This window comes from Cajanus cajan, chromosome 2 (genome assembly GCF_000230855.2).
Source record: "Cajanus cajan strain Asha chromosome 2, NIPB_CcT2T_4, whole genome shotgun sequence".
Classification (NCBI taxonomy): Eukaryota; Viridiplantae; Streptophyta; class Magnoliopsida; order Fabales; family Fabaceae; genus Cajanus; species Cajanus cajan.
Genome location: NC_138518.1, coordinates 20406752 through 20425646, shown reverse-complemented (window position 1 = coordinate 20425646; position 18895 = coordinate 20406752). Strand labels below are relative to the sequence as shown.

At 34.8% G+C, this 18895-nt stretch overlaps 1 protein-coding gene across 3 annotated transcripts; it reads left to right on the top strand.

The window, feature by feature from the left end:
• The first annotated feature begins 502 nt into the window (after positions 1 to 502).
• LOC109789301 (FAM91 carboxy-terminus protein) lies at positions 503 to 17457 on the top strand. 3 transcript variants are annotated; one of them, XM_029269416.2, is made up of 13 exons: positions 503 to 684; positions 869 to 1030; positions 1935 to 2052; positions 2648 to 2744; positions 4023 to 4129; positions 4473 to 4595; positions 4729 to 4882; positions 6541 to 6601; positions 6699 to 7075; positions 14126 to 15731; positions 16257 to 16671; positions 16895 to 17114; positions 17248 to 17457. In XM_029269416.2, the coding sequence occupies exons 2-11, from the start codon at positions 903 to 905 to the stop codon at positions 16519 to 16521; spliced, it is 3036 nt and encodes a 1011-aa protein (XP_029125249.2). In that variant the 5' UTR covers positions 503 to 684; positions 869 to 902; the 3' UTR covers positions 16522 to 16671; positions 16895 to 17114; positions 17248 to 17457. The 3 variants fall into 3 exon arrangements, with proteins under 3 accessions (XP_029125249.2, XP_020203801.2, XP_020203802.2); XM_020348212.3 differs by lacking the exon at positions 17248 to 17457 and having other exon boundaries at positions 16895 to 17233; XM_020348213.3 differs by lacking the exons at positions 503 to 684; positions 869 to 1030; positions 1935 to 2052; positions 2648 to 2744; positions 17248 to 17457 and having other exon boundaries at positions 4466 to 4595; positions 16895 to 17233.
• The last annotated feature ends 1438 nt before the right edge of the window (positions 17458 to 18895 follow it).

Genomic DNA, 18895 nt, shown 5'->3' with positions numbered 1-18895 from the left:
TATATGAAAACAAAAAATTCAAGCATTAGATTTTTAATAATCTATTTGGATTGTCATGTGGGGAGAAGTGTTCCATTTACCTTAAAAAGTTAAACTTAAAGATCCAAATAAGCAAACCAATGTATTAAATAACATTACAGATTGTCTTCCAAAAAACTAAACAAAAGACAACATAATAGTTAAAATAGTCAACCACAATCTTCTTAACATGTGTGAAATTCACTTTTTATATCGGAAAGTAAAATTGAATTTCACCTCCTCCAACAAACATATTTTTCTTATAGATTTTCTTGATTTTAAAGATATTTTTCAGACCTATTAAATAGATTAACAAATAAAAGTTATTTTATTAACAATTAACCGTATATTTATTTCAAGATTCATAAATTCCAAACATATTCTTTTGCTTAATTATTTTTTGAACTATGTTCTTGATCAATTACAATTTGTTTAGAAACCGCGTTACTTGACCCAAAACCCGAACGTATTGTCCGAAACGGGTCGGTTGAAAATTACAAACGGGTACCACCGACCACCATAACTATTCTCACTTTCCTCCGAATCTAATTCTGTCTTTCTTTCTCTGCCGTCTTAACCTTTACAAGAGAAACGAACTCCACACAACAGTGTCTGCGAACTCCAATTCCCAAACCCTAGTTAACGGACTTGAATCCAACGAATCAGGTTCTGATCACTGGATCCACTGTTGAGCATTCTCTTTGGCTCACAGTGGACGTGATTATGCGTTTCAGATCTTGTTTGATCTCTGTTTTGTTTTGTATAATTTGCCATAGTTGGTTTCAGTTTTGCAGTTTCGCTAGTGTGTGTGTTAAGTTGACTTTTGCGTTGCTTGACTTTTGGATTGCAGGAAGTGGCGGCTTAGGTGTTGGGGGGAGTGAGAAATGCAGCGTGCTCCGGTGACGGTTGAGGAACAGTTGTTGCAGAAAGCGATTAAGGAAGAGTGTGCGTGGGAGAATCTTCCGAAGCGGCTTCAAGCTACACTTTCTTCTAAAGAAGAATGGCACAGAAGGTTAGACCGGTTTTCTTATGATTCTTGACCTTTAGTTTGCAGTTTACCCAAATTCATGGCTTCTTATTTGAGGAGTAATACTAATAGATACTAATTAGCTACGCAATTAATAAACTTTTCATGTTTACCATGCTAGAGTTAGTATGCTATACATGACCCTTTAATCTCCAAGTATGTGTTCTCATGCCCTTTTAGGTGAATACTTAGTTGTTTAGGAGGGTAAGGGATCTACTGAAGGATCACTGTCATCGTCATCTCAACCCAGACTTGGGGACCAGAACTGTTTCCAGTGTGCTAGTTGAATGTCAAATTTGTTGGCTAACATATTTCTTAAATAACTGTAGAATAAAATAAATTTTCACTGGAATGAGGAGATTTTTTTATTTTTTTATTTTGAGAGGCTATTGTGCCTTTAGTGATAAAACCCAAGCACAATAAATTTTTAGGGCTAATTCTCATATAGAGATAGTACTTTTTTTTATATTTAAATTTAGTAGACAATCACAGTTTGTTACATTCCACTTATTTCAAGGCTCATGTATCAATTCCTTGAATATATAATTTTGAAATACATAATATTTTTTGAGAGGAAAACAAATGTGAGAATATTATTCATGCTGATAGTGTATACAAGAATTTACAATTACCCTAAATGCCATAATTACATAGTACTGTATGACTATAACAACAAAAGAAAAGTTCTATCCTTCCCATACAAGGTAAGGTCTGGATATGGATCACGCATCATGCAATTTACTCTCCACAGCAGTGTTTCTGGTGGCCTTCTTTGCACATGTCCATACCACCTACTTTCTTTCTGACACTAGTTATCCTATATACTTTCTTTCTGACAATCTTAATAATAATATTGCCTTTTCTTGTTGGCAATGGAAATTTTGTGCAGGATAATCGACAGTTGCATAAAGAAGAGACTTCAGTGGAATAATTGTTTTGCTCGTAAAGTTTGTAAAGAAAGTGAATATTATGAAGAGATGATGCGTTACTTGCGGAAGAATCTTGCTGTACGTACTGTACTTAATGTTATATCTGATTCTGAAACTGTTTATAAAATACATTACTACATTGTTTACATGATCACTGATTTCAAACTTTTGTTGCCAAATACATGAATGCTTTAAAATAAAAATTGCAATCTTGTAATTATAAACTGGACATTGTTTCTCTTTTGTTTCAGGATCAATTTTTGACAATAGTAAATAATTTGGCCATATTAACTTGTTATTTTGTAAAATAATATTTTCATTTCTGTACTTGGTCAATGAACATCAGATATGACTACTACAGTACCCTCTCCTGGATGTTGGGTATTTTTTATAAGCATAATTTTATTAGAGTAAAAAGGGGTACTCTATTCCATATACACCAATAACAAAAAAATCAGAATTGAAAATTACTGTCAGAACTACAAACAACTACAGAACCCGGATAATAAGCATTGAGCTAATCCATATACACCAATAAGACAAAAAATCAGAATTTCAAATTACTGCCAGAACTACAAACAACTACAGACCCTGGATGTCAAGCAGTGAGCTCATTTTTCTGCTTTTGTTGCAATGCATCTGAATTTGATATGCTTGTTTTCTTCACATGCAGCTATTCCCTTATCATCTGGCAGAGTATATTTGCCGCGTAATGCGAGTATCACCTTTCAGATACTATTGTGATATGATTTTTGAAGTATTGAGAAATGGTAACTTTTTTCTTGTTTGTTGCAATTCTCTAATGCATATCTCTTCATGAGGGACCTGATTAATATTTGCTTCTTATAGCTTATTGAGTATTTTTTTAATGTAAAATCATGATAACCAAATTGAATAGTGTTTGTAAGAATATTTTTTCTGTGGGTTCTTTTGTAACTTGAATAGTGGGAAGTGGGAACTGGAAGAGTTGGGCATTTACATTGATCTTTGATTGAAAATTATGTTCATAATACAGATTGATAGTGATTAGTGAGAAATATAAAGTTGACTTATACAAACTTTTCTATTGGATATAATATCCTTGGGAAGGAACATGTAGCATCATCTATGAACAGGGGGGAAGAAAGGAGTTTTACCATTTCAGAGACACTTTTCCTCACTTCAAGGGCACAATAGTATGTATGGTATATTAGCCAGAAAGCTAAATCATGTCTGTAAACTTGGGGATGAAGTGTATGCACAATATTTGCTGAACCTTATATGGATCTTAGAGTCAATATGGTGAGAGCAACGGTAGTTAGGGCCATTGGGATTTGAGATTTGTGGTCTTGGAAATAAATATTTCTGTCACAAAAAAAGAGGAATGGTGCCAGAACAACATAATAAGAGGGATGACTAATTGGAAGAAAGAAAATAATCATGAAAATACAGTAATGTTCCAGAATTTTGGTAATTTGGCAGTGGAATAAAGATGGGATAGGCTACACTATGTAGTAGCACTTTGATATCATATTGCAAGTATATGACTTTTAGGCAGGGAGGGACAAGGGAGGAAAAGAGATACTACAGAGTGAATAATTTGAATTTGACATGATGTGAATTATTATTAACAGTAAAATACCTAATTATATAAGGAAACAGATAATGAAATATAAAAAAATATGGAAACCACTCCTAAGAGATCATCTAAGATACACCAAGATATACTGATACAATAATAATATTATAGTTTGTAGATATTTGAATTTTCGAAGTGCTTATGCCAATACGATTTTTGTCAAGTTACACAGTTATTGTAGTGTTTGATGATAATATTCCTATTTGATTTTATGTAATTTTTTATTATTGTGTTTACATCATAAATACTTAGCCTTATGGGAATTTATATTTTCTTCTTGATCAAAGAACTCCATCTACTTTTACTGTCTCCTCCTTCACTTGTTTGATTGTTGATTGTGTGCTATATAGGTTAATTAATTTTTAGAATAATAAGTGGTTGCTTACAAATGAGCTGGCCTTTAAATTCCCTTATTTTTAATTATCTGCAGAGCAACCTTATGACAGCATCCCAAATTTTAGTGCAGCAGATGCTTTAAGACTTACAGGAATTGGGAGAAATGAATTTATTGATATAATGAACAAGTGCAGATCTAAGGTACTGATTCCCATATGGTATACAGAAATATATATTTGATTCTTGTTATGCACCCTGGTTATTGTTTCATTACCAGTTCCAATTGTAGTGCCAATATTACCTTTTAAGACTTACTTTCATGTAAGTAGGCTAGATATTGTTTACAGATATATCAAACTGAATATACCTGAATGGCTTAACTCCATCATCTTATGCTTCTAAATTATATGCCTTTGACAAGACTTTTATTTTGATCCTCTAATTTGAATTTTGTATCGAAGACTTTGCTGCCCCTGTCTTAAACTGGATAATTATTTTATTGCATTCTTTCCTTACCTGTCATTTCCTCTTTTGGAGTATCCAGAAAATCATGTGGAAACTGAACAAGTCAATTGCAAAAGAACTTTTACCTACACAACCTGTGGATTTTCCTATTGAACCTTGGTGGGGAATTTGTCTAGTGAACTTTACTTTGGAAGAATTTAAGGTGAGGTCATTTCACCCTTATTAATGGAGGAGGGTTCATTTACAATAATGTTGTTCATTTTGTTAATTTCGCAATAAGAAATAATTTAGGTATTCTCTTATTTTTTTTATTGTGTTGTCTTTTGCCTTTACAGAAACTTTCAGAAGAGGAAATGGCCATGATAGATAAAATATGTAAAGAGGAAGCAAATTCATTTATCCTGTTCGATCCTGATGTTGTAAAGGGTCTTTATAGCAGGGGATTGATCTATTTTGATGTTCCTGTATATCCTGATGATCGATTTAAAGGTGTGTTTTTTGTGATGTTTGGTTCTTTTTTTTTTTTCTTTTTTTTTTTGCTTACGAGGCTTTAGTTTCAAAATATCACTTCCAGAGCTTTAGTTCTGAAGAATTCAAATTTAAAGCTTCTAATTTGGAATATTTCATTTCCCTGATACATTATAATCTAAGGCAATCTATGGGGAAGATGGCTTATAAAGTAGAGTTGTTCGTCAGTTTAATTTGATCTGTTTAGAGGCATAAGTATTCTGACCAACTCAATTGACCATGTTGGTTCCCCTAAAATAGAAACTAAGCAGTTTGTGGTTTTGCAACTGATTTCTTAGAATTTGCCTAACTCAACCTCACAAAGTTGACTTGTTAGATAAGGATTTTTCATGCTTTATAAGTTCTAATTAAGCCAGCTAGAAAAACTGTTTTGGTATCCGTTGTCCAGTTTTAATAAATCTGTTTTTTGATTGTATCCAGACTAGGATTTGACCTTTTCTCTCTTTGTAAACTTGTAATGATTATCTTTTTACATATACATACAATGGTCTGCTGAGCGAGAGAAGCATCATTCAGTCTTTTCGTTTAATCCTAAAATCTCAAGTTGGTATCTGAGCGGGTCTGATCTCACTCTGCCTGTCACTGTCTGGCGTCCTAAGCCACTGTCCGGCACGTCCACTACTGCCTGCTGCCTTCCATTTTCAATTTCTCTGGCAAGAACCGGATCTGGTGGGCCCTATCACGCGACACACTCCTATCACATCTCATTACGCAGTTCAGCCAGGCACATGTAACACCCTTTTGGTGACCAGAGTGAAGATGTGCCTTCTCAAGAGGCCTTGTTGGCCTCTCTAGACCCTATTTCAAGGTCCTCATTGTGCTTTCACTTCTGTTTGGATAGTGGGCTTTCAAGGCACAAAGAGATAGTGAGCTTGCATAATCATTAATGTGAGATAGAGTAGCCTAGGATGTGACATTCATGAGATCTGAATTCTAATTTGTGAGTATTATAGGTTGGATAAGTGGAAAGCAGGCACAACCAAAGGGTTTTAGAAACTTGTAGTCTGGTACTGGTTCTTTTTAAAATAATGTATGGAACCAAAAAATATAGTGAGGCAGTTGGGAGTCTATTAATTAGGTAAACAATAGTAGTAAAGGCATAATCCCAAAATTTTAATTGTAGAGAATCATGGATAAGTAAAGTAAGCCCATGTGTTTTGAACTGTATGTCTATGTTTTCTCTCAGTAACACCATTTTGGTGATGAGTATGGGGACACTTGAGATTAAGAGTTTTTAAAAATATTCTGGTGTGTCCCACACCTCCACATCTCTATGTTTTCTCCTGTCATCATTCTGTTATTCTCCCTTCCTTTCCATCATTCCTACAATGTGTGTCCCTCTCCCACTCACTCCCATTTATGTCACATGTTTCTTCCTCCTCTCATACACTTTTGGGCCCTTTTCAGCAAGCCCTTTTTCCTCCCTTTGCCTCCATTTGTATGCATGCTTCATTTAGTACTTATCAAACTAAGTAATTGTGTACACCTTGTATAATCAGAGGGTGCCATGTATCTCTGGATTTTGAGGATATTTGTTTCCTGTAATGAGTTATGTTCAGTTTTAAAGCCTTGTCTGCTTATTTGATTTGGTGATTTTTATATTTATGGTGGTGGCTCAGTTTCCAGGCTTGAAGGTTTCGTTTCCAACAGGGAGCAGTCTTATGAAGATCCTATTGAAGAGTAATGCTTTTATTTCAGTCTGTTTTCATCCTTTTCTTTTTAAATGTTATTTCCATAATGTGAGACTGTAAGTTACATTATATCTTTTTTCATCTAGGTTATTATATGCAGTTTTTGTTGTTTCAAATGAAAACGCATCTGTGGCTGAATTGGCAGCAACCCTACAGGCTGACTTGTCACAACTGCAGGCTGCTGCATCTTTTGTATGTCGATTGGGATGGGCAACAAAAGTAATTGATCCAGCATCTATTCTTCAAGATACAAACATACCTGGGTCTCCTAGAAGTGTAGTCAGTGATGAAGATGCTTCTATTGCTAGTCATGGTTTTGATAATTTGCTTATTGATAATGATACGAATCAAGGTGACACTTCAAGTTCAGGGAACTATGGTCCTCATTCTGCCTATACTCGTGTAGCGTTCATAGTTGATGCTAATATAACATCATATCTTATGATGGGTTCTGTTTCACCAGGTTTATACCTTCCTCATTTCGTAAAACTTAAATTCTTTTACTGGAAGTATATTTTGAATTTTGTTTTTTACTGTTATTGTAAAGTCTAAGATGCTGATGTTTGTTAGAGTGGGTGTGTAGGCTCTTATTCTGAACATGGTTGTATTCTAAAGTTTTTCGTCTAGTTAGTTTATATATTAGTTTCAGTCTAGGTTCTCAATAGCGGCTGTAGCGGCTTCCATGAAGCTGCTACAATGATGCCGTTGCGTGGTAATTCAATGTTGCAGCTGAGGCGGGCGTGAACCAGTGGTGTGGAGTGGCCACAATCATGTGTGTAGGAAAACGGTTTGAACAACGCATACTTGACAGAACATGGAAGATAATGTTAGAGTGCATGGTAATTCTGATGACTCTGAAGCTGACAGGGGTAGGTCACACTAGGTGAGGCACACCAAACCCTAGGTTTGGCTGAGAAAATGTTGCCAGCGATAGTGATTGGCTGTGGTGGATGAAGCTTGAAGAAACTGACTGTGACAGACTTGATGGAACAGTAGAGAGGGTTCCTACCTGGTCTGATACCAACTTGAATATTGGGAAATATAGTGATAGATCTCAGCAATCAAGATTCAGAATTAAGAGAGAAGAGAGATGAGAGAAGGAAGAGAATTAGAGAAAAAATCAATTATTTTGCTCTGCCAAGGGAAGAAAGACCCATTCATACTGTAAAAACAGTTAATTTTCAAATACAAAAGGAATGCCCTCCTTATTCTATATACAAGGGTATTTATAAGCCCCTCGTTCTGATTTCCACACAGTCCAAGTCAAACAGGCCAATCAATTATGCTAACTACTGCCACCTAGAATAGACCTTTAATGTTGGAACCTCTTGGTTCCTAACATTGTTTCAGCGAAAATCAGTGAGTTCTCTCTCCACTGATCTGCATTTTTGTATTAACTCAAAAAAGTAATTTGATACAAAGAAGGCTAAAATGCCTACGACATCCCATCACAACAAGCTATACAATCAAAAATAAAAAATACAATATGAAGAAGCTTTCCTAACAAGATATTTTAACAAAGGCTTTAAGCTCTTTGTTTCCTTGACTTTCTATTTTATTTTTTAAGTACTATGATTTTTTATTATTGAAAATGATTAATGCATAAATTGAGTTATTTTTCTAATTTTGAGCTCATATGTGTTGTTAATATATATCTATATCTATATATATATATATATCGATGCGCCTGAAGTGGATGTAGGAGGGTAAAGAAAAGGGAGATAGGAACAAGAACAAAAACAAAAAACAAAAAACAAAAAACAAAAAAGGACCGGGTTTACACGGTGGTAGCCCGCACAATACCGGAAAGTTTACATGCAAGATTAGAAAAGGACCGGGTTTACACGGTGGTAGTCCGCACAATACCGGAAGTTTGGATGCAAGAACAGAAAATAAATGGAAGAAAAATTGTAAAGAAAGCAGATGGAGAAAGAAAGTTTTTATTAAAAGAAAAGCTTACAATGAAGTATCTCAGAGCTTCCCTCTCTAAACTCTCTATCTCTCTCTTATATTCTAAATTGAAGGGGTACCTCACATCATGGTCGAGGCCTCCTTTTAAAGACTTAAAATTACTGTTTCTACAGAACCGGTAACTTGACAGGAACTGTTTCTACAAATAATGATCTACAGTGCCGGTAACTTGACTGGAACTGTTGAGAACTTTAGATGTCAGTCAGATTTACTCCAAAACAGTCATCTTCATTTTGGTAAAACTCATTTAGAGATGTGGACTCTGACGAGCTGGGTAAGGAGGACTTTGAAGATTCTCCTTTTTTGTGTAATGCCAAAATATCTTCAAGATTCTTGGCAAAACTTTCTTTGGTCTTCGCAGCTGCTAATGAAGCTGTGATTTTTGCCTTCTAGTTGAGAAACAATGAAGTTTCTGGATCAGCTGCTTTCAAGTACTTTGAATTGGAGGTAAACCAATTTTTTACTTCTTGAGAGCTTGCTCGGCTAGCATCAAATTGGGGCCACCATTTTACAAAGGAATTCCTTTGAAATGGAGGAGGTCTTAATGGGTGATTTGATTTCCCAAATTTATATTGCCATGAAAATATCCAAGACAACGAAAAGCTTGAGAAAAATTGAAGGTCTGCTGGAATCCATGTATTCTGGCAATCATACATAGATTTAAAAACCTTGAAACCTTCATCTGCTGGAGAAGGAAGAATTTCTTCAATTGGACCACAAAAGTCCCACCATTGGAGGAACCAGTTGGGAAACTTGTATTGAATATTTCTTTTGAAATAGATAAGCCATGAGTGGCAATTGGTTTTATTTTGATACCAGAACGTTTTAGTCCAAGCATCAATATAATCCCAATAATTGTACTCAATAAGGTCAAAAAAGCATTGAAAACTTCTGAAAAGTATTATTCGGATTTTGGCCAAACTGGCTAGGAGTTAAAACTTTTAATATTTGGAAAGTTGTGTGGGTTATATTAGAAGGATCTTTTGGATCCTTATAATGTTTGATTGCTACAGAATCTGTATCAACCAAAATAAACTCATAGAACTTTCGTGTTTTATTGAGGGCAGAAGGTTTAAAATGAAAACTCTCAGGAAATTTTTTTGAGGAATTTTGTTTGGGTTTTTATCCCAAAATTCAGGTTGCATTTGAACGATAACTAAAATCTTATTTTTTGGGACATAATGAGATTGAGATGTTTGGGGCTTTTTTGATTGAGTCAAAGTCTGAGTTTGGGAAGTTGATTGGGTTTGTTTTTCTGGTAATCTACCAAGGAGGAGATCCATAGCTTTATCTTCTCCTTCATCTTCTTCTTCTGACATAAGGTCAGCCCATGTCTTGTTTGGAATTAAGGTTAGACTCTGGGATTGAAGATTTAATAGGGTTGAAATTGAGATTGAGATGACATAATCTGCCTTGGTTTGCTTTTGTGTTTGATGGTGGGTTTGTTGAGTAGATGACTCAACCATTTGACTAGGTTGGGATTGAGTCAATGACTCAATTAGTTCAAGGGTTTTGTTTGATGGAGTAGATGACTTCGCAGATTGAGTTGGCCCTGTTAAGACCAAATGATTTCCTCTGCCTCTTCCTCTGGTTGAGGCTAATATTGCTTTTTTAGGCATCTGACGATGTTCCTTGTAAGTATTCACGAGTAAGATAATCAGGAAGAGAATTTGAGGTGCCTTTGAGATACTCAAGTCAAAATCAAAAACACTTAAAATTGCTTGCCATCTAGCAAAAAAATTTGTTTTGATGCAAGATTCTTAACATTGTTTTGCAAAATTTCTTTGGCTGATTTGCAATCAACCCTAATTAAAAAATTTTGATTTAAAAGATGAGATTGGAATTTTGAAACACAAAGAACAATTGTTAAAACGTTTTTTTTGGCAGTTGAATAATTCTGCTATGCAGGGTTCCAATGTTTGGAAGTATAAGCCACGATGTGCTCTTTATCACATCTGGTATCAGAGCCTGATGGGGAAATAAGATATATTTATTAATATTAAGTTAATATATGTTACTATGAATCTGGTACTTCTCGTTGTGTACAATTAATTTTCTGGAAAAATATTTAGATCTATGTCTTAAGTTTTAAAGCAACTGTAGCGGTAAGACCCGTGAGTGACAATAAGACTAATTTGATGATGTTGTGTCTAAAACTTGAGTCTAGATCAATTTAAAAAAAAAGAGGGTTTTATAATCCCAGATTCATTGGACAGAAATTAATTTAATATTAATTTGTTATTTTATGGAACCAGATGAGGGTAATGATACTAGATTTATTTCTATCATGAGTAATCTTTTCCGCTTCCTGTCTCGTTTTTGCAATCAAAGCTCCCTCTTCAACCTCTACTTCTAAAACAAATCATAATTTGCTTACTGAGCAAAGCCAAACTCCGGAGGAAATTCCTCCCAAAAACATCTTTGAAGAAGAAGTTTGCTTCGAAGATATAAACCAAGCCATTGACAATCGGGAAATTCCCAAAATACCCCAGGATGAGTTATACATACCGGATGAATCCACACATGTACGCAGTTATAATTACATAATTAAGACTGCAGAAAACAATATACCTCTTGACCCACAAGCTGGTGAGGAGTTCCATCTTCTTACAAAACAATCTGTTGCTGACCATGCTAGGAAGTATAAGTACCTCCATATAGGTTGTGTTCAAGTAGTTGTTAAACCCCTAGTTAGGGAAGGACTCAATGCTTCAATCTTAATGTGTCTTAGAGATATTAGGCACAATGACTTTCAAGATTCCCTTATAGGAACCGTAGAAACAAGTTTATTAGGACATGGTCCTGTTTACTTTAATTGTTTCCCAAATAAAACAATGAGTCTTTTAGATAGGAATGTCTTAGATTCATTGTTTTTAAATATTAGACTGCATGGGTTAAATATGAAAGAAGGATTTATCCCTGCAGCCCTTTTATATAGAATCCAACCTCGTGGCAGTTAGAAAGAGCAACGCCTACCTTACCCAGACAAACACCTGAATTTCAAGAAATTAGGCAGTCTGAAGCAGGAAAGGTAGAAATTATTTTTGATAGGAGAAATTCCTTTTCTTCTAGAACCGAAGCTACTAGATCTGAATACACTTCTGCCAGAAGATCTTTTTCTGTAGCATCACAATCTAGTAAAAATTCTATTCCTAGAATAATTATTCTTGAATCTTTTCTCGAGTCTTTTCAAGCTTTTTCCATTTCCCGTTATTCCCAAAATTCTGGACCTATCATTTTGGTTGGACCTGTTGACGACAGTCAAAGGATGGAGGCATGTGTGGAGACATTGGAGAATTTGATGGAATATTTGAAGATACTTATGGTGGAACATAGGTCACAACTCGCACATGTTTGCAAGCAGATGAATATGATGGAAATATCAAGCAACTTCTTGGAAAATGGATACAGTGACAAGGAATTAAATTGGATGGTGAGAAAGCAAATAGCGGAGGAGAGAATCATGGTTTGAAGTATGTTTCATCCACTTCAAGCATTTAGGCAAGGGCACAAGGAGATGAAGAGTTGTCAAGCAAAAATACTCAGGCATAGAAAGTGCAATTACTAGTGTTTGATGGAACAGCCCAATTGTGTGGATAGCTAGAGCATAAAATTTTGGATGTGCAATAAATGCTTCCTTTGGAGAAGCTGTGATTAGCGTTTGTGATCATGGAGGGTACTCGCAGTACATTGGCTCCATTTTTTGGTGTCACAATAATCCTGTGACAGATAGGGCAACTTTCTTTGCTTCTTTTATTAGGCTTTTTTTGAGAAAAAACAATGGAGTAACGTGTTTGAATGATTAGCCACCTTTAAGCAAGATGATCCAATAGAAGGTTACTTTCAATATTTTGTGGTCTTGGTGCCTCAAGTAAGGACTATTCCAGAAGAACAATTGTTGGGTTACTTTCTTGGAGGCCTCGAAGAGGTGATACGGTGTTGTATGAGGGTTCACAACCAAAACAAAATTTCTAGAGTTATTGAGATAGCTAGGGCAATTGAAGATGAATTTCAAGTTGCCCAATGGTGGGTTGCTACAAAGAATAGTGGGACTTCTTTCGGGGTAGCTATTCTCACCAGACAATTGGCCTACCATGACTATGTATGCCGAATGAAGGTATATGTTTTCGTTTTGGTGAAATATTTTCACTGTGCATTGCTGTCTTGCAGAAAATATGAGGGTGATGATATTAGGAGAAGATTAGCAAGCATCAGAAGATGCTACAAACAATGCACTGGATATCATAGGGGGGACAATCGCGAACCATGGGAGGAGGAGCCCATTGAATGTCAGCAATTAGAATTGTCTCTCTGTTCAGCAGGTAGAATTGCTCAACTGAGTACAATGAAGCTATTTGCTCAAATGATTGGAGAGCAAATCAAAATTCTTATTGACAGTGGAGCTTACGAAAATTTCCTTGCAAGGAAGATGGCAGAAAAATTAAACTTGAACATCAGCCCCGTAAGTTTTTATTTGGTGAAATTAGGTGATGGATTACGAAGGAAAACTCAAGGTTGTTGCAGGGGATTATAGATTGCGATTGATGGACAATTTCACAGGGTATTTCTTTGTATTTGTATTGGGTGGAGTCTATGCTATTTTGGAGTGTCTTGGTTAGCTACATTGGGACCAGTGCTAGCAGATTGGGCTTTAGGCAACATGTGCTTCAAAGTAAATGGGGAGCCCGTGGTGATCAAGGGGGACCCCAAGCTTACTAACCCCCAGGTCTCATCAAGAGCCTTGCTATGATTAACGAAGGTTGAATCTACCTCCATTCCATATTTTTTTCAGGGTGGATAAGGAGGAGAATGGACAAGCAAAGGATAGGCTGGATTTGAGATTGCAAGAGAATCAGGATAAACAATTACAACCACTATTAAGTATCCTAGGGTCTTTTTGACTCAGTGGTCTTCCTCCTACTAGAGTTGTGTATCACAAGATTACACTGAAGGAGGGATCAGACCCTATAAATAGAAGACCATATTGTTACCCTCACCAATAAAAAGAATGAAATAGAGGTTAGTAGCTAAAATGTTGAATTCTGGGCTGATACAACCTAGCACAAGCCCTTTCTCAATCCCTTTGATTTCTGTGAAGTAAAAGGATGGCAGTTGGCGATTTTGTGTGGATTACTATTCCTGGAACAAGGCCACAATATCGGGCAAATATCCCATTCTAATCATTGAAGAGTTACTTGATGAGTTGCATGGTGCTGATTATTTTTCTAAGATAGATTTGCAGGCAAGATATCATCAAATAATGATGCATGAAGTCAATAGCTTGAGGGGGAGTGTTAAATGTATGTTTTGATATGATTTATTCCCTTATAATTTGGAAAACTTGTACAGAGGAAATTAGAGATTTTACTCATTATTATCTGTTATCTTTTATTTCCATATTTTCCTATTTTGTATCCTTATTCAATTGAATAATATAAATAGAGGATTACATGATTGGTAAAAAATAGGCACAATTCCTATAGATTTGTATGTCTATGTCTATAGTCTAACCAAAATCATTCTTCCTGCTGAACTTTGTCAGGCCTGAAATCTCATGCTGTTACACTCTACGAAGCAGGGAAATTGGGACATGCCAGCATTGCTGATCTTTGCAAGGATCTTAGTACTCTGGAAGGTGCCAAATTTGAGGGAGAACTGCAGGAATTTGCAAATCATGCATTTAGCTTGCGTTGTGTCTTAGAATGTCTACAATCAGGTGGAGTTGCTTCTGATGCAAAAGTGGGCCAAGATAAGATTGATATGGCTACTCTAAGCAATGAGTGTAGTTCTCTAATATCTGAAATCTCTCTGACCGGCAAATCAGGAGATTCTGGTATTACAGAAGCTGGGATGAATACTTATGATATATTAACTCCAGATTTAGACAAGTCAGTAGAGGCTTCTGCTTCCATCGAAGCTGCTCCTTGTAACATGGTTGGTGAAACCAGTTGTATTCCTTTTGAAGGTGATGATAGTCATGTACAGGAAGCCCGTGAAGATGGAAATCTTCAGAATAATGAGAAACTAATGGTTGAAGAGTCAGATGTTGGAACAGAAATGTTGAAAAGAAAAAAGAAATATCGTGTAGACATTCTCCGCTGTGAAAGCTTGGCTTCTCTTGCACCAGCAACCCTTGATCGATTGTTTGTACGTGATTATGATGTAGTTGTGTCCATAGTGCCTCTTCCTCATTCGTCAGTTCTTCCTGGACCCACAGGCCTGGTTCATTTTGGCCCCCCATCGTATGCTTTTATGACACCTTGGATTAAATTGGTATTATATTCAACTGTAAATAGTGGGCCTCTTTCAGTTGTTCTGATGAAAGGACAGTGTTTGCGCTTTCTTCCTGCTCCATTGGCTGGTTGTGAGAAAGCTCTCATATGGTTTTGGGATGGTTCCACAGTAGGAGGGTTGGGAGGGAAGCATGGAGGAAATTTAGTAAAGGGAAGTATACTCTTGCATTGTTTAAATTCAATTCTTAAACATTCAGCTGTGCTGGTGCAGCCTTTAAGTAGGTTTGACCTTGATGAATCTGGTAAGATGATCACAATGGATATCCCTTTGCCCTTAAAGAACTCTGATGGATCTATTACTTCTGTTGGAAAAGAGTTAGGAATATGTGAAGGGGAAAGTTCAAAACTGAATTCTCTCTTGACTGATTTGGCAAACAAGATGGAGTTGTGGACGGTTGGGTATATTCGCCTACTGAAATTATATAATGAAGGAGAATCAGACCAGTTCTCACCTGAAGAGAAGTATGAATGGGTTCCGTTGAGTGTTGAATTTGGGATGCCACTATTCAGTCCAAAGTTGTGTAATAATATATGTAGAAGGGTTGTTTCTTCTGAATTACTTCAATCTGGCTCATTTGAAAAACACCATCATGCAATGCAAAGCTTAAGAAAAAAATTGAACGACATTTGTGCCGAGTACCAAGCAACAGGACCTGCTGCGAAGATTCTTTACCAGAAGGAGAAAGCTAAAGAATCCTCACGACAACTTATGAATTATGCTAGTGGAAGGTGGAATCCACTCATGGACCCTTCTTCTCCCATTTCTGGGGCGTCAAGTGAGCATCAAAGGTTAAAACTTGCTAATCGACAACGCTGCCGAACCGAAGTTTTAAGCTTTGATGGCAGCATTCTTAGGTTTGTTAACTTCTAAATATTCAATTCTTGAAGATTGCTGAATTTTCTTATGAATGGATTCTTCTAGCATTTTCGATGGACAAGCATAAATCAGTTACTTTATTATTAATAATTACCTAGCTTGTTCTGTAATTTAATCCAATGATTGTAGACATTTTTTGTGATGCATTCTAAATTAAGAGTACAAAATTTGCAACTGCCTGTTGTTGTAATGAAATATGTATTCCTAAAATGCTGCCATGCTAACCAATATGAACCTTGTACTGTTTAGCGGGATATTGCTGCATTGGTATCATATTTATTTTTCCTTTTATTCTTTTATTTATTATTATTATTATTATTAATAATATTATTATTATTATTATTGTAGTTTAAAATTAAAATTGAAATACTTTATTCAAACCTAAGGCATTGAAATATTTAGAAACTTGGTGTAACTCCTTCTATCTGTTCATTATAGCTCAATTTTGGTTTCCTAATCATTCAAATTCTCAGAAACTGTATACCTTTGGATGGTGTATGCAGATCTTATGCCTTAACTCCTGTGTACGAAGCTGCCACAAGGCCCATTGAAGAAGCTTCCACAAGGCCAATTGATGAAGCTACTCAAGACAACACAATAAAAGCTGAAACAGATGATAGTAAAGATGTAATCCTTCCTGGAGTAAATCTTATTTTCGATGGTTCTGAGCTGCATCTGTTCGATATTGGTGCCTGCCTCCAGGCACATCAACCTATTTCCTTAATAGCAGAGGCAGCTGCTGCTTCAGCATCTTTAGCAATCAAATAGCTCTGCAGTTAACATACATTATACCACTTTGATAAGCATGAATGGTGAATGCTAATGCTAGTGAGTCACGTGCCAATATTGTTGCTACTGTTTGGTTTGTCACCATCTTCGAGATTGTTAGTTGCCCAAATGGTTGGACTCCGATTAATGGTAAGTTTCATCTTTTTCCTGTTCTGACACACTATTTTTGATAAAAGGTACTTTAAATGCTCAACCTCTCTGTGGCAATACCAGCAGCAGCCTTAAGGCTTACTGACCCTGCTTTTCTACAATGGCTTTCTATTTGTTCTACATTTTTATAGATTTTAATCTAATCAATCAATGCTTGTTATCTTCGTTTAAATTGGATTGAACAGTCTTTTAATAAATGCAGGTTGCATTTGTTTTGAGTTTTGCGAGTGCCAGAAATTCACGTCAGTTAGAGCTGTGAAAAGAAGAAACGTGTTATCGTTGCTAATGAAAGTCCATACTTGTGTAGGAGACATTGTTCCTGTTGCATGCTTGCAGCAAAACGGACATTGTTCCAGCGTAATTCATATTAAAGGAAAATATGGCCATACGAGACATCATTATTGCGTTCCGTCTTTTAAAATGTGAATTCAATGTCTTTTACTTCAATTGCTTCTTTTGTTACCAATGTGCGTGTGTAATTCTTTTAATTCCATGTTAGTTTAGGAAAAATATTGTGCGTGATATAATCTTTCTTTTGTGACACGTCCGTTGCAGATAAGAACTTTTGCTTGCACTGACCAAGAGCGTCAAGATCATTCAAGATTAAAATTCAAAGAACAGCCAGCCAAGTGGTAGAGATTCTTTTATTTTCTAACACCTTTTAGTAATACCCAAATTGATTCTATTAAGGAGATACATTAAATATCAAGTTGGTCTAATACAAATTTAGAAATGAGGTTACCCCCTCAATCTTTGACGTTGACATTTTGTTTCTGATTACTATCGAGATTGCCTGAACTAGACTGGTACACTTAGTTGTAGTGTGTACACAACATTCACTCAAATTAGTTCTATATACTTATATAAAAGAGCAATACAATGCATGGCCATCCAAAAGATAAATAAAATTATATTAAATAAGAATATTTATCTTGTGTAAGATCGTTCTGGGTTATATTTTATTGGAGTGTTGATGGGGATTTTTCTAACTTTTTATCTAATTTAATTTTTTATTATATTTATTTGTTAATTAAATCAATTTATATATTAAATGCAATATATTTGAGGGAGGATGTTTTTACCAGTTATGCTTTAATATGAGCGTTTGTAATTTTTTTATCTCTTATTTAATTCGGTTTTTTTATGTCTTTATTTATAATCTAAATTTTAACTTTTTAAAATAAATTGTCAATAATTAATAATGTTGTATTGCAATATAAGTTATTTATTTTATATCTAAAATATAATTTATATGTTTAAAAATGTTTCTTTATACAAATTTTAAACAAATTTTAAATGAATTTATATATTTAAATATAGTATTTAAACTAAATTGTGCTTTTTATCTTCCTATATTATCAAATTTCCTATTTTAGTCTCTTTTTAAATGCATAACTTTAGTCCTCCAAATTTTTAAAATTTGTAATTTTGGTCTCCTTATTACATGTACCTTTATTAATCGATAAGATTATATAATTCGTCATGACCTAATATTACATCATGATAGTATAATTAATATTTAATTATATGTAGACTAAATTATATTTTTAGTTCTCATTGTCGTTTCATTTTCATCTAATTTAATTGCTTTTATGCGATAAAAATGAGAAATAAAAGTGAATTTTAGCTTGAATATTATGAAATATTAATTGTTATGTTAATTATTTAATCTCATATCATGGCAGGTGATACAATTTAAGGAGGCCAAATTTATGGATTTTATAAAATTGGGGGTTAGAATTGTGAAAATAAAAATAAAGGGACAAAAGTTGCATATTTGATATTATGGTGGGATCAAATGTGCAATTTAGCTAGTTTAAATGTGTTTTTAGTCCCTAAAATATAGCAATTATGCTATTTTAATCTCATAAATTTTAATTGAGTAATTTTTGTCTATCAAGTATTATAGTTGTACAATTTTGATCCTTTAATTTTTTATTGAATAATTTTAGTTCATAAAGTATCGTAATTGTGTGATTTTAGCATTTCAAGTATAATAGTTATACAAATTTTTAAATATTTAAATTATATATAAATAACTTTAGTAATAATAAATATATATCACTTAATACATGAATAAAAATTATAATATATGTAACTTAAATAAATAAAAAATTGTATAATAATGATAGACTATAGCGAAGGTCAAGGAATCTAAGAGGTGATATACTAAAAGAACCAAGAGGAATGGGATGATCTTAAA